General features: G+C 33.5%; 1 protein-coding gene across 1 annotated transcript in view; it reads right to left on the bottom strand.

The window, feature by feature from the left end:
• Positions 1–12,520, bottom strand: part of LOC118189316 (uncharacterized) — a 181,376-nt gene that overhangs the window by 78,248 nt on the left and 90,608 nt on the right. The window contains exon 2 of the mRNA XM_035359897.2: positions 10,395–10,763. Within this exon, the coding sequence (XP_035215788.1) occupies positions 10,395–10,763 (369 nt within the window). The remainder of the gene's footprint in view (positions 1–10,394; positions 10,764–12,520) is intronic.

The following is a 12,520-nucleotide window of genomic DNA, read 5'->3' as shown; positions in this document are numbered from 1 at the left end:
ATAATAAGAACAGTGAATGTATATGAAGATATAAAGGCCAGAAAAGGTATTAAGTAACTTACATTCTTTCTAGTGGGGGAGTTGGCAAAGTGTTCTCTTCGTGTCCGAAAATTCTTAGCGGCAGTGGGGGCTTTGAATAATAACAGTCGGTAAGACTTGGGTGAAGTAATTTATGGTAGTGGGTGGGACTTGGAATTCTCGAGGGATGTATTATGTGGAGTTCTAATTTGAGTGAGACTGTCTATTAAGATTTTTTTGAAAATTCTAGTGAATGGAAATTAATTAATTTCTGGCTAATTGTCGTGTCGCAATGATTAAGAATTTAAGAAAGGAAAAAGGAATTTTCACTGTCCAAGAGCTATTGGACAGACTAAAGTCATGAAATAGGCCCATTTTTTTAGTAACAGTATAGTAACAGTAAGGGGCTGAAGACAATTAGCTTTTTACAATATATACAATTGAGTAATTACACTATATACAAATCCTTCAACTGACAGTCATCCAACTTATACCGCCTTCTCAGGTTTAGGAACAAATTATCATATCCCTATATATAATCAGTAATATTCAGAGCACATTTAGTACAGATAGCATACATAGCGCAGGCTTTGCTGATTCTATTGATGCATCCCCCATAACACAAGACATCCTCAGGATATCCTATTTAAGTCGCAATGTCCCGGGAAGCAGTTAGGATATCCTGAGGATGTTGATTCTCAAATATCCTGAGGACTTCTTAAGTCAACATCCTGAGGATATCCTATTCAAATCTCAATGTCCCGGGATATATGAAGATCTCCTCAGGATGTTGATTTTCAGATATCCTGAGGACTTCGTAAATCAACATCTAATGTCCTGTTCAAGTCCTAATATCCCGGGATATATGAAGATCTCCCGAGGATGTTGTTTCTCAGATATCTTCAGTACTTACTTTTTATGGAAGCTCATATCTGAAAATATTAAAGTAAAGTAACCTTGTACCACTCGCAAGTCATGTTATAATAATCGAAATCTTACTCTATGGATTACCTATTCTGCATATGAAAATTTAATTGTTATGCTTACACTGGTTTTTGTCTTGTATATGTTGGCTGTAAGTGATAAGTAATAATATTTTCAAATTTTTGTTTTTGTTTCACAGTGTCTAGTGATCAGAGTACTTTCTTACAAATTATATGCACGTGTTTTCAGCCGTTTTGAGTTTCATATTGAAAGTGTGTTTACGATTAAATTCTAATTGCTACATAATATATTTTGTAAACATTATTTTAGATACTTTTCGAATATCTTTGAACACAAATATTATTTACGTTACAGGTTAACTCAGAAAATCTTTCACGAAGACATCCTATGAACTTATCCTATGTTCCTATGAACCTATGAATCCTATGATCCTGTGAACAGATGGGCATGATGTACATCCATGCCTTATCTGGCATTCGAACTTGAGCCCTTCTGTACGGCAATCAGTCATTAATCACTTATCCGTCTCTGAGGCACTAATCAGAAATATCAAGTTATAAAAGTATTCTATTAAATTCATCGATAGTTCTTAGCATAGAAATAAATATTTTGAAACTGCAAAAGAAAAAAATACTTTTTGATCTGTTACACTATTATATTAGTAATGAATGATGTTTAGTTCTGTGCAGTAATAAGTAACAATATTTTTTTTTAACAAACGAAATTTTAGTTTACAGGCGCAGTTAAAAACTAGTCTGTACGAGGTTTAACTTGCTTTAATTTGAATTTATAAACAGAAGAATAATTTTATTTGGCTAAAAATTGCATTGCAGTTTCTTCGTTCATTTTCTGGTAAGTTCTTTAATAATGAGAATTAGTCTTTCAAAGCGACTGAGGTAAGAAGTAACTGATTTTTTACCTCTCTGAAATAGGAAAATGAGGTTTAAGAATGGGAAGAACTAACATTAAGTTCTTACTCTCCTCAAACCTCACTTTGCTACCTCTTTAACCATACAAATATTCGGTCTTTGCTAAACAAAGCGCGAAAAAATATATCCAACGCTCTGCAGTCTTATACGTTATGCCGGCAATGCTACATGATACCTCATAATTTAACAATAATTACTGCTTTATTAATTTATTTGTAACATCCAGAAAATGCAGTAAACACGTTTCTTCAAGGTATATAACACAAAGTTAAATGTTGTTATGAAAACTCAAAATTAGATAACGGATTAAATAGATGTTCAAACTTTAAATTAAAATGATTTAATTTTTAAATTAAACACGTTCTTTAAACTCAGCAGTTTTATTACTTTATTTTATACTATAAATAACAATTGAAGTTGAAAATCTTAAATGTTTGTTTCCATCACTATCATTGTTCGTAAAACTGCTTCTCAAATTTTCTTTGCTTTTGAGAAACTGAGCTCCGCTCAGAATGTAACACCTCTGAGCACTTTTTCTGTAGCTGATGCCCCAAGATTTCTCTTTTGTTAACGTGACAGATTTATGTGTCAGACCTTCCCTTCATTGTATCCCCTACAAGGGAAACATCCCTTCACAACAAAGGACGCCCCCAATGGTTTTAATTGCTCCGTAATGGTGATATCCTTGAAGAACCCCACAAAGTGGAAAGTACACGTACTTCTTTCTGATTTCCAGAATTCAGGTATTCTGCTAAACGTTAAAAGCCGTCGTTCCAAATTCTCTTTCAGTTACGAACTGATTTGCTGACGCTTGCAACGTTACATTGAGAGAGTGTGAAAATTAAGTTTCAAAATTTTTCCTTTATTCTACAAAAACGATCAGAACTAAAAAAAAAATTATCTCAGATATTTAAAAGACGGATTTACAGCAGAATAAATCAATGTATATTATCGGATTCGTCAGAAGATGAAGTAGCATTTAATTATGAAAAAAACCTGTGACGAATTTTCGCACTAGAAAATATTCTTTAAGTTCCATTTCAAACTGTGATTCGGAATATGAACTTTTATGTCTCAAGAAGAACTGACTGATGATGATTACCAAAACGATTATCCCATTTTAAGGAATATTCCAAATATAGGACTAATAAATATTCTGTTAGACTTTATGCCCCTTGTGTGCTTAAGAGTAGTACAAAAAATGATTACTATAGGATAGGCGGAGGCCCCTTACAAGTACGATTACCACATAAAAATGTTGAACTAATTTTTTTTTTTTAATGACCACTTTTTAATGCCTTATGTACCAATTGAATTTGCAAGAAAACCAAGGAACCAACTCTAAGAGAATTGAAACACTGGAAAGCTACAGAATACCGTCAATTTTTACTGTACACTAGCCCACATTTTTTTTTTTTTTTTTAAATTTAACAAAAAGCTATATGATCATTTTTTACTACTTCATATTTCGATTAGACTCTTATGCAAAATACAGAATCAGACGGCAATTGATGAATATGCACAGTCTCTATTAAAACTCTTCGTAGTAAATTTTGGGCTTTATTATGAAAAACAGTATATTTCTCTGTTCACAGCCTACTGCATATTTGCGAAGATGTAAAAATGTTTGGGCCGTTAGATAATTACAGTGCATTTAAATTTGAAAGCTATATATCTTCTATAAAAAATTGATTAGAAAAGAAAATATTCCGCTCAATTACAGCAAGTAGCAATTCGAACTCATGAACTGTTTAATCGTATTGTAGCCATGAATAATGATTCAATCAACGTAACCGACTTAAGTTCAGAATTTCAAAATTTACACACATGTGGTCCACTACTTAAAGGTTATTAAATGCTTAATTTTATTATTGAATTTTAAATACAAATTAACTGAAGTCAGAACTGAATTTGTAGAATAATTTAATTATGAATATATCGAGGAATTCAGTTTTGGGCTATTGAATGGTTAAAAATGATCGAAAGATTTTTCATATTTTAAAGCAAAATTTTCTCTTATAATATTTTGTATTAATAATTCATTTAAAGTATTTTGCTCAGTTTTAGATATATTTACAAATTATTAAATAAATTGAAAATCAAATTAGAAAAATAAATTGAATAAATATTCTTAATATTTCTTATTTTTCCATAGTAACCACAGATGGAGGACCTGAGACTGTCTGTGGAAAATAAGCAAGTTTCAGGTTATCACAACACATTCACACACTTTCACTGGAATATAAAGAAGATTTCTGGGGATATACTGGGATGTAACATTAAGCAGTTGAGAGTATGTATTTAAGAGGTTAAAGGGATATTGTAACTAGTATTTCAAATCCTGATAATTCATCCCATACGCTGCCCGTGGGACCTAGATAGGATGTCCTGAGGATATACTGGGATATGACATTAAGCACTCGGGAGGATGAGTTTAGGAGGAAACTGGGATATTACGGGATGTCCTGAGGATGTAGTAAGTAGGACTTTAAATCCTAATAACATCCCATACACTGTCAATGGGACATAGATAGGATGTTTTTAGGATATAATGGGATGTTTTTAGGAGGTTAGTGGGATATCCCGGGATGTCCTGAGGATGTAGTAAGTAGGAGTTCATATCCTAATAAAATCCCGCACGCTGTCGATGGGACTTAGTTAGGATGTCCTGAGGATCTCCCGGGATGTGACATTAAGCACTCAGGAGGAGGTGTTTAGGAGGTTCGCGGGATATTCCGGGATGTCCTGAGGATGTGCGCATATCCCGCGAGCAACATCCTCGGGATATCCCAAGGATGTTTTTGTGCTATGTGGGATAGATCTGTATAATCTGTAATAATAATTAGCATATTAATGCTTTTAATGCCGAATAACATATAATAAAATGCAAGTAAGTTGCAATAAAAATTCCTATAATTTTATTTAATTTTCATTCCAGGTGTTATAATATCGGTAAATAACAGTTAAGGTCAGAGTAAAAATATGAAATGTACTAATTTTTGATATGTAAGTAATCCTTTCACGAAGAACTCTTTTATTATTAAAGAATTTGTGAAAGACAAAAGCCATCTCAAACCATATGCTTACTATTTTTTATCCATCTCTTATTAAATTTATCATTATGTTTTTTAAGAATAGTTTATTATAAACAAAGTGAATATTCTCCCCCCCCAAATATAACAAAATCTTACAGTTCAAATAAAATACCATCCACATTTTTATCATTCCACAAGTGAAATATCAATAATCAAATTTTGATATTTATTAAACGTAAGTTGAGACAGACAAGAATTACGAATGGGGGCTGTATACCTTCGAACACTTTTTTTTTAAAATTTTAAGTTTTTGCATTTATTTTGGCTTTAAAGTAATTAATGATGAAAAAAATGAAGAAGCTGAGTTATTAATGATGAAATTAATGATGAAATTAATGAGTAATTAATGATGAAAAAAATGAAGAAGCTGAGTTATATAATGACCGTTCATTTTGTATTTTTTGGAGTAAAGTAAGAAAAGAAGCCAAAACGTTTTGGAAACATAAGAAATAATACTTTCATCGAGCGTAAGATCAAAAAAAGGAGTTCTTGTGACCAAAATTCTCGGTTTCTAAGGTATACAGCCGCCGAGACAGACAAGAATTACGAATACCTTATTATGATTACTGTCCATAAACACCTCAAGCTCTGTTTATTAAGATATAGTATGATGCATATGATTTAAACATTAAAGTGAAAATCACCAGTTCTTTAATTCAATGATGAAATAATTATGTCAGTTTTATAATCTTGTGAATATCTGTTAAATATATAAATCCTTTTTATTGCATTCTGAGGATGTTGTGTATTGGTTTACTTAGTTATACGTTTATTTGTTGCTTTTATGCTATTAGTTTTCAGATTTATTTTGTATGTGGTTAAATTTATCACCATATGTTTTTATACATAAATTTTTATTTCTTATAGAGAGGCTGTTGGCACATTTTTAGACGATTTTCATTATATTTATAGAAATATTTACCTGAACTTTTTATATTTTAAATGCTCCATTTGATAAACTTTATTCTGCACTACCTTTCGACACTGTAATTTCCAAGACAATAAAGCATTTTTTAGTATTAAAAGAAGTATTTTATCCCATTTCTCTTGAAAAACTTTCGAAAGTCCAAGGAGTGTTATAGATCGACGTTTGGACAATTCGCTTTATAAAAGTCCAACAGGCAGACCACTACACCACGATGGCACGCTAAGAAGGCGGAAGAAATACCTTATAGTATGACAATGCGTACTTTTTGCATTGCTAATTTATTTATGAAAACAAAAGTCACAATGAAACTGTGCTGCATATTAAAGGACCGTATATGAATTAAAGGTTCCTATATTTTAACGAGAAGATATAACATGATTATTAAAATCATCTAGCTTATTTGTTGCATTTTGTTGAAAAACCACTTTCAAACTCATGTATTTATGCGAGGTAGTATGTGCAGAAAACAATGGAAAGGCTAATAAAAGCGTGATATTGCGTATAAAAATAAATTCGTGCTTAAAACAATTTCCGTATACCTACATCACCTCAGAATTGGTAATGATAGTCATTCCTCTTAGATATCTCATAACAGAATGATTTATGGAGCTGGACATATCCATAAATCATTATCAGTTTTGAATCAACCCATAAATAATGCTGTTTTCTTCTTTCGTGCTGTTACAGCATATCTACATTTATCACTAGAAAACAAAGCTGAGGAACTCCAGTCAACCCACTTAACGATCTATCGTTATTTATAAATTTTAGTAAAAGTTCATAAGATGGAAACGTGTGCTTGCCACAAATTGTAGAACAGCAATTTAAAACAATTTTCAAAAGGTTTTTCGATCTTAACCCGCGAAAACGCGCGTCGGGCCTGCGAAGCCCGGTCGTTACAAAAACGTAATACAAAAATTTCTCCCTTTGGTGAAATTTTTCGACATTCTCAGTAGCTACGTTTAAGGTCATGTACTTGTCATTCACAAGCCTTTCCGGAATTTAACCCTTCATCTTATCTCAGAAACTCAGTAACCGGGCTTCCTAGGCCCGAGGCGCGCGATCGCATTGTCATTTAAAATTGTGAAAGAGATCAGGCAATTGCAAAAATGTCTTGCTGTTTGAGTTATGACGATGAAATGAAAAGACTACAGAAACTTATTAGCCGAAGGTTCGAATGATAAAGATACAGTTAATGAAGAGGACGAAGAAATAGTGGGTGAAAAACAGTTTAGTGATCCCCAATCGAATTCTGAAGAGGAATTCTGAGCATTAGAATCAAGCGATGAATATAGTAATGAATTAAGTAATTTTGTGTCCGTCAGCGAATTGTTATCATGGCAAATATAATATGAGAAAATGGAATAAAAAAGAGCCAAGACTTGGTGTAAGAACTCTTGCACACAACATTGTGATAAAATTGCTCGGAAATGTTTGTGAAGCAAAATTTGTGTCCTCCCCTATGAATTCTTGGCAACTGCTTATGGATAACATAAGAGTAAAAATTCTAGTAGATTGTGCGAACATTTATATCGAATCCATTGCCATCAAATTTGGAAGGTAGAGAGATGCTCGATCCACAAATATTACAGAAATCAGAGCATTTATCTGTCTTCTTTATTTTGGAGGACTCCACAAGGCTTCTCACGTAAATGTTCTCTACCTTTGGGTGACTGACGGAACAGTGCTTTTTTCATCTAACAATGTCTAACAAACGTTTTTTATTTCTAATGAGATGTTTGTTTGATGGCATAAGAGACTGCCCTTCTAGAAGAGAAATCAATAAAATGGGTCCGATAATATATGCCTTCAAAAAGTTTGTTGAAAATTGATAAAAAATTTACAGTCTTTGCGTAACGGACTGGAAAATCACAAATTTGCTGCGCTATGTGCGAGAAAAATATTTGTGGTAAACGCAGCACGATTATTTGCAAAACAAAAATATGAAATGTAAGTTTTATTTTGAAATTATTGCTGTAAAATTTTAATATTGCATAAATTAGTACTAAATTTCATTTGCGCTCGTTTAATTTTTTTGTTAATGATCAGTTTAATTTTTGTTGTTAATGATCAGTTTAATTTTTGTTGTTAATGATCAGTTTAATTTTTTGTTGTTAATGATAAATAATTTCAGTTTAAAATTGTTTAAAATACAATTTTATTAGACTTATTAAATTAAAAGAATATTTTTTACATTTTATACACTTTGTTTGTATTATTTAAATGTTTTTCTTCAATTATACAAGCAATTTTATTTTTGTTTTGTTAAGAAATAAAGCTTCGGGCTTACGGAGCCCGACGCGCGTTCTCGCGTAGCTAAAAGTAGCGCGCGTCTTCGCGGCTTAAATCATTGGTTTATCCTTCCTACATACCTTCGTGGTGTAATTGGAAAAAAACTCGACGCGCATTCGAAAGATACAAGATTCAAGTCACGCCTAGGGCAGGGCACATTTTTCACCTCTCCAGCATAACAAATCCTAATGAATCTACAGTGGTGCGCGAACTTAAAGATGGTGGAGGATAATTCGTTACCACCAGCATATGGAGGTGGTGTCCCCTCTTCCTCAGTCGCCCTCCAAAGAGGGGAAGTATGTAAGGTATTTTCTCCCTCCTCACCACATGCTTTCGTGGTTTAATTGAACGCACACTCGTCGTGTATTCGAGAGCTGTAGGGGTAGTTCCAGTGAGGGTAGTGCACATTTTTCACGTCTCCTGCTTCAAAAAAGACTAATGACTGAAGACTCATATGCACTAAAATACGTATAATACACTAATATAGACTAATATGGACAAAAAGACTAGAGACTAATAGAGCGTCATAAACGTTTTGTAACACTCTATAGAGAATGTTACAAAACGTGTATGATGACTCATCGATCATATTCTATATACAGGACACGGTCAGTTGAGTATTCTTTGCAATTTAACAGAACAGATTTGAATGTAGAATCTGATGTCGGGTGTGATATCTTTTTATTATTCAGAATAGGAAAGAAGACTTTCGTTTGTACGAGAATAAATATTTTAAATTAAAAATCTTTTAAATGGTAGTACTATGTGTATTCTAGACAAAAATCGGATTTTCTTTTTTATACTTCCTTGTACGAAGTAAAAAGAAAGTATTGTAATCGCTAAAAGTTTCAGACAGCATATTTCAACGAAAATATCCATTTTGACGGCTAGCGAATGCAATTTAACGATATTTTTGCAAAATATCTGTACGTAAGGACAGAATAAAAGACTCTTTTCCTCCAAAAAAATTATAAAACTGCTTTAAAATGAATTCTGAGGAGAATTTTCCGTGGCGTCTGTACGAACATATGTACGTATCTCGCATAACTGAAAACCGAGTACCCTCAGAACCTCGAAATTTTGTATATAGAACTGCTATAACATGTAGATGTGCACCTCGTATTTTGGTTGCAATCGGCAGGACCAAACGTATATAAATATATTTATATATATATCCACTCTGTCCAGGCTCAGTGATTTCAGTTTCTTTGCTCTTATATGTTTGTAAATTGTACATTTTTTGCTTTAAAAATGATTGAATTATGTTGTTTTTACCTTCCGGTTAAGGTTTTTATGTTTTTAGTAAATCTGTATGCAATATTTTTAGAATTATCAACAATTTTAAAGTTGTTTAAGTGCAGCTAAGCCTTTTTTTATGGCGGCCATTGATTGTTTACATTTGAAACAGCAAACTAGTGGATTTGTTACCAATCTAGAGAAACTTAGCTTCGCAGAAACAAAGATAAAACGCCTTCATTTATTATTGCGAATTAAATCATGCTCAATTTTGTCTGGAATTTTTTCAAGGAAATAAGTGTTTAAGATTTACTTCGTAATTATGTATTTTTGTCTCGCCGCGAAGTGAGAACTGAATTAATTGAATGAGAAATACTCAATCGTTTGTGAAATACTGTTTCTTTTTTGTTTTGTTTGCTTAATTTCTTTTATACATCTTTCTAGCTTTATTATAGTATTTGAATAGAACCTGTGGCAACGATTAGATAATTCTTTAAATGATATAAATTTTGTGCATTCTGAGTTATAATATGAACGAAATATAATACTGTTAAGCGAACCTAACGCTAGAGTGTCGCTATGGTAAACAAATAGGGTGAATTTTAAAGACTGCATTTATTCTATTGTGGTTAATGCGCTGTCGGCGAAGTAGATTTAATTCAATCCAATAAGTTTAAATGAAATGCAAGAAAAAGTGGATATAATTTAATATTCCATACAAGGAAGTCATGTGGTGTACACATCAGATTTTTTAATTTTAAATCTTACTTCACATTGCTTTTGGCAGCATCCTAATATGGCATTCGCGTCTCATAAATCTTTTTTGAAAAGTCAAAAATTAGGTAACATTACTAACAGAGCTATTCCAATTTAAACGCAAGTGCGTATTATTGACATTAAAATTCAGTAAAATAAAAATGTGCACTTGAAATACTGAAGCTTAGAACTTACCAAAAACTGTCATCACTTGCTCTCGTGAATCTTGGTTGGCGAGTGATGCTACCACGCACGTATATTTGCCGCTGAGTTCTGTGGAAGGTTTCGGAATCCTAAGAGCCCTGAATTTGGAGTAGGCATCCACGGTATTGACAGCAAAATCCAGATCCAGACGGTTATGGAGAACACCAGATGTATGTCGTCTATCAAGCTCTGGTATCCATTGGTAAACTGGCTCCAAATTGTCTTCAAAGAACCACTTTACAACGAGGCGGAAGTCGTTCTCGGTGTAACTGTATTCGCAGTCAAGTATTACAAAATCTTCTGTGCCATTCTGTACCCAGCGTGGAACGGAAAGACGGCGTATTTCAACTGCTCCGTAACCTAAAATATTAAAGTTAGGGCTTAGTATTTATTCCATCAAATTTCATTTAAGTGAACTCAATAGTAATACATATGGTTTGGTTTGGCTTATTTAATTACGGCAAAGCACAATAGGGCTATCTGCCTAAGAGGAGTGATGCCTTCGTGGAGGACTTTCTAAGGGAAACTGGCTCGTATACACGCTACACATAGGGAAAACCACGAAAGCGTCCATGCAACCAGCCCGTTCGCGGGATTCGAATTTCTGTAATACGTATGAGAGGGGTTTTTTCCCCCAGAGAGAAGCTGAATATGCAGAAAACCTTTCTTTCTGGAAGTTATGGAGACCACTTTTCTTTCTGAAAGTTTTACATTTTAGGGTAAATATTATTGCTTATAATGGATTTCGTTATGGTCTATTACAAGTTTTTTCAAACTTTGCTAGAGTCTAAATTCCTTAAAAAATATTTTTTGTCACATCGACCCCTTCTTAAAACTTAAAAGAATCAGGTTCATAATAGTTAAGTCATCAAATTTCGGTCAGTCCAGGCACCATCTTTTATTTGAGATGCTAGTAATAAACAGAATGAGGAAGAGAAGCTAGCATGGGTTTTATACTGACGATTTCTTAGAACAAAATCGATTTTTTAAGTTACGAAAGAAAAATACGTTAAATGAAATTAAACACAAATAAGTTTTCGTATTATTTTATTTTCTTAAACTTCCCTTGGTTAGTGAAATTCATTGACACACGGCATTTATGGAACACATGAAATCTTCATCAGCTTTACTAAAGCTTTCACCAACCTCATTAGGTGTCCCTGGTCTATTAGAATACTTTCGTGTATTTCACACACAGTTTTAAGTAGTTTGGAGAATGAAAATATATTTCCCCGCGACATACTGATTAGAAGATTTTGCGTATGTGATAGTTAATGAACTGCACATGTGAAAGTCGATCGTTGGGCGGATTATTTAGATTTGTTTTCTAACTGCTTCACCGTCATCATGCTTATCGAGGGGTCTTGGCTTTGTTTCTGCACTGGCTGTATGTCTCTCCCTTCTCACTGATGAGTGGTTATATAGCTCGTTGATTTTAATTAAGACAATGATCACATATATTTGACTAGGAAGAGATGCACTGATAAACCTTTTAAATGAAATTACCTCACTTCATATATCAAAGATGTGATAATTTGATTAACACTACGCTTGCGCACTTTAGCCGAACGGCGCGCGTTTTCGCCTCTCTCTCACGTGACAAAGAGTCGAGTATATAGATTGTTTGTTTATTCAGTTATGACAAAGCACAGGAGGTCTATCTGCCTAAAGGGAGGGATTCCTTCGTGAAGGACTTTCTAAGGGAAATTGGCTCGTATACATGTTACACATAGGGAAAACCACGAATACGCCCCATGCAGAACTACCAGTGTTCAGGGTCTTTACTGCTAGGCCGCTGGTCTTCGTAAGTAAGCTATATGAAAATGCTCACATCAAGTCCACGTTAAATATATCTAGAAGCCCTTCCTCACTACTGATATACAACAACCAAGAAAATGCTTATACAGCCAACCATTCCCTAGCTTCCAACCCGAATCCAATTAGTGTTCAGAGGTCTTCTACACTTTGCCACCGATGGACGTTTCCTTGTTGGACCGATTGCAGATGCATTGTTGTTTGGTCTCGTAGCATAATTCTGGCAGATCATTGGTCTGGTTCCCAATTCTTTTAAAAAATGCATCTTTTTTAAGTCTAAGTTACAGATATATTTAAGAAAT

Source organism: Stegodyphus dumicola, chromosome 5, assembly GCF_044657685.1.
Source record: "Stegodyphus dumicola isolate Sdum_Otavi_A_Nest chromosome 5, ASM4465768v1".
Classification (NCBI taxonomy): domain Eukaryota; kingdom Metazoa; phylum Arthropoda; class Arachnida; order Araneae; family Eresidae; genus Stegodyphus; species Stegodyphus dumicola.
This window is presented reverse-complemented; position numbering and strand designations above follow the sequence as displayed.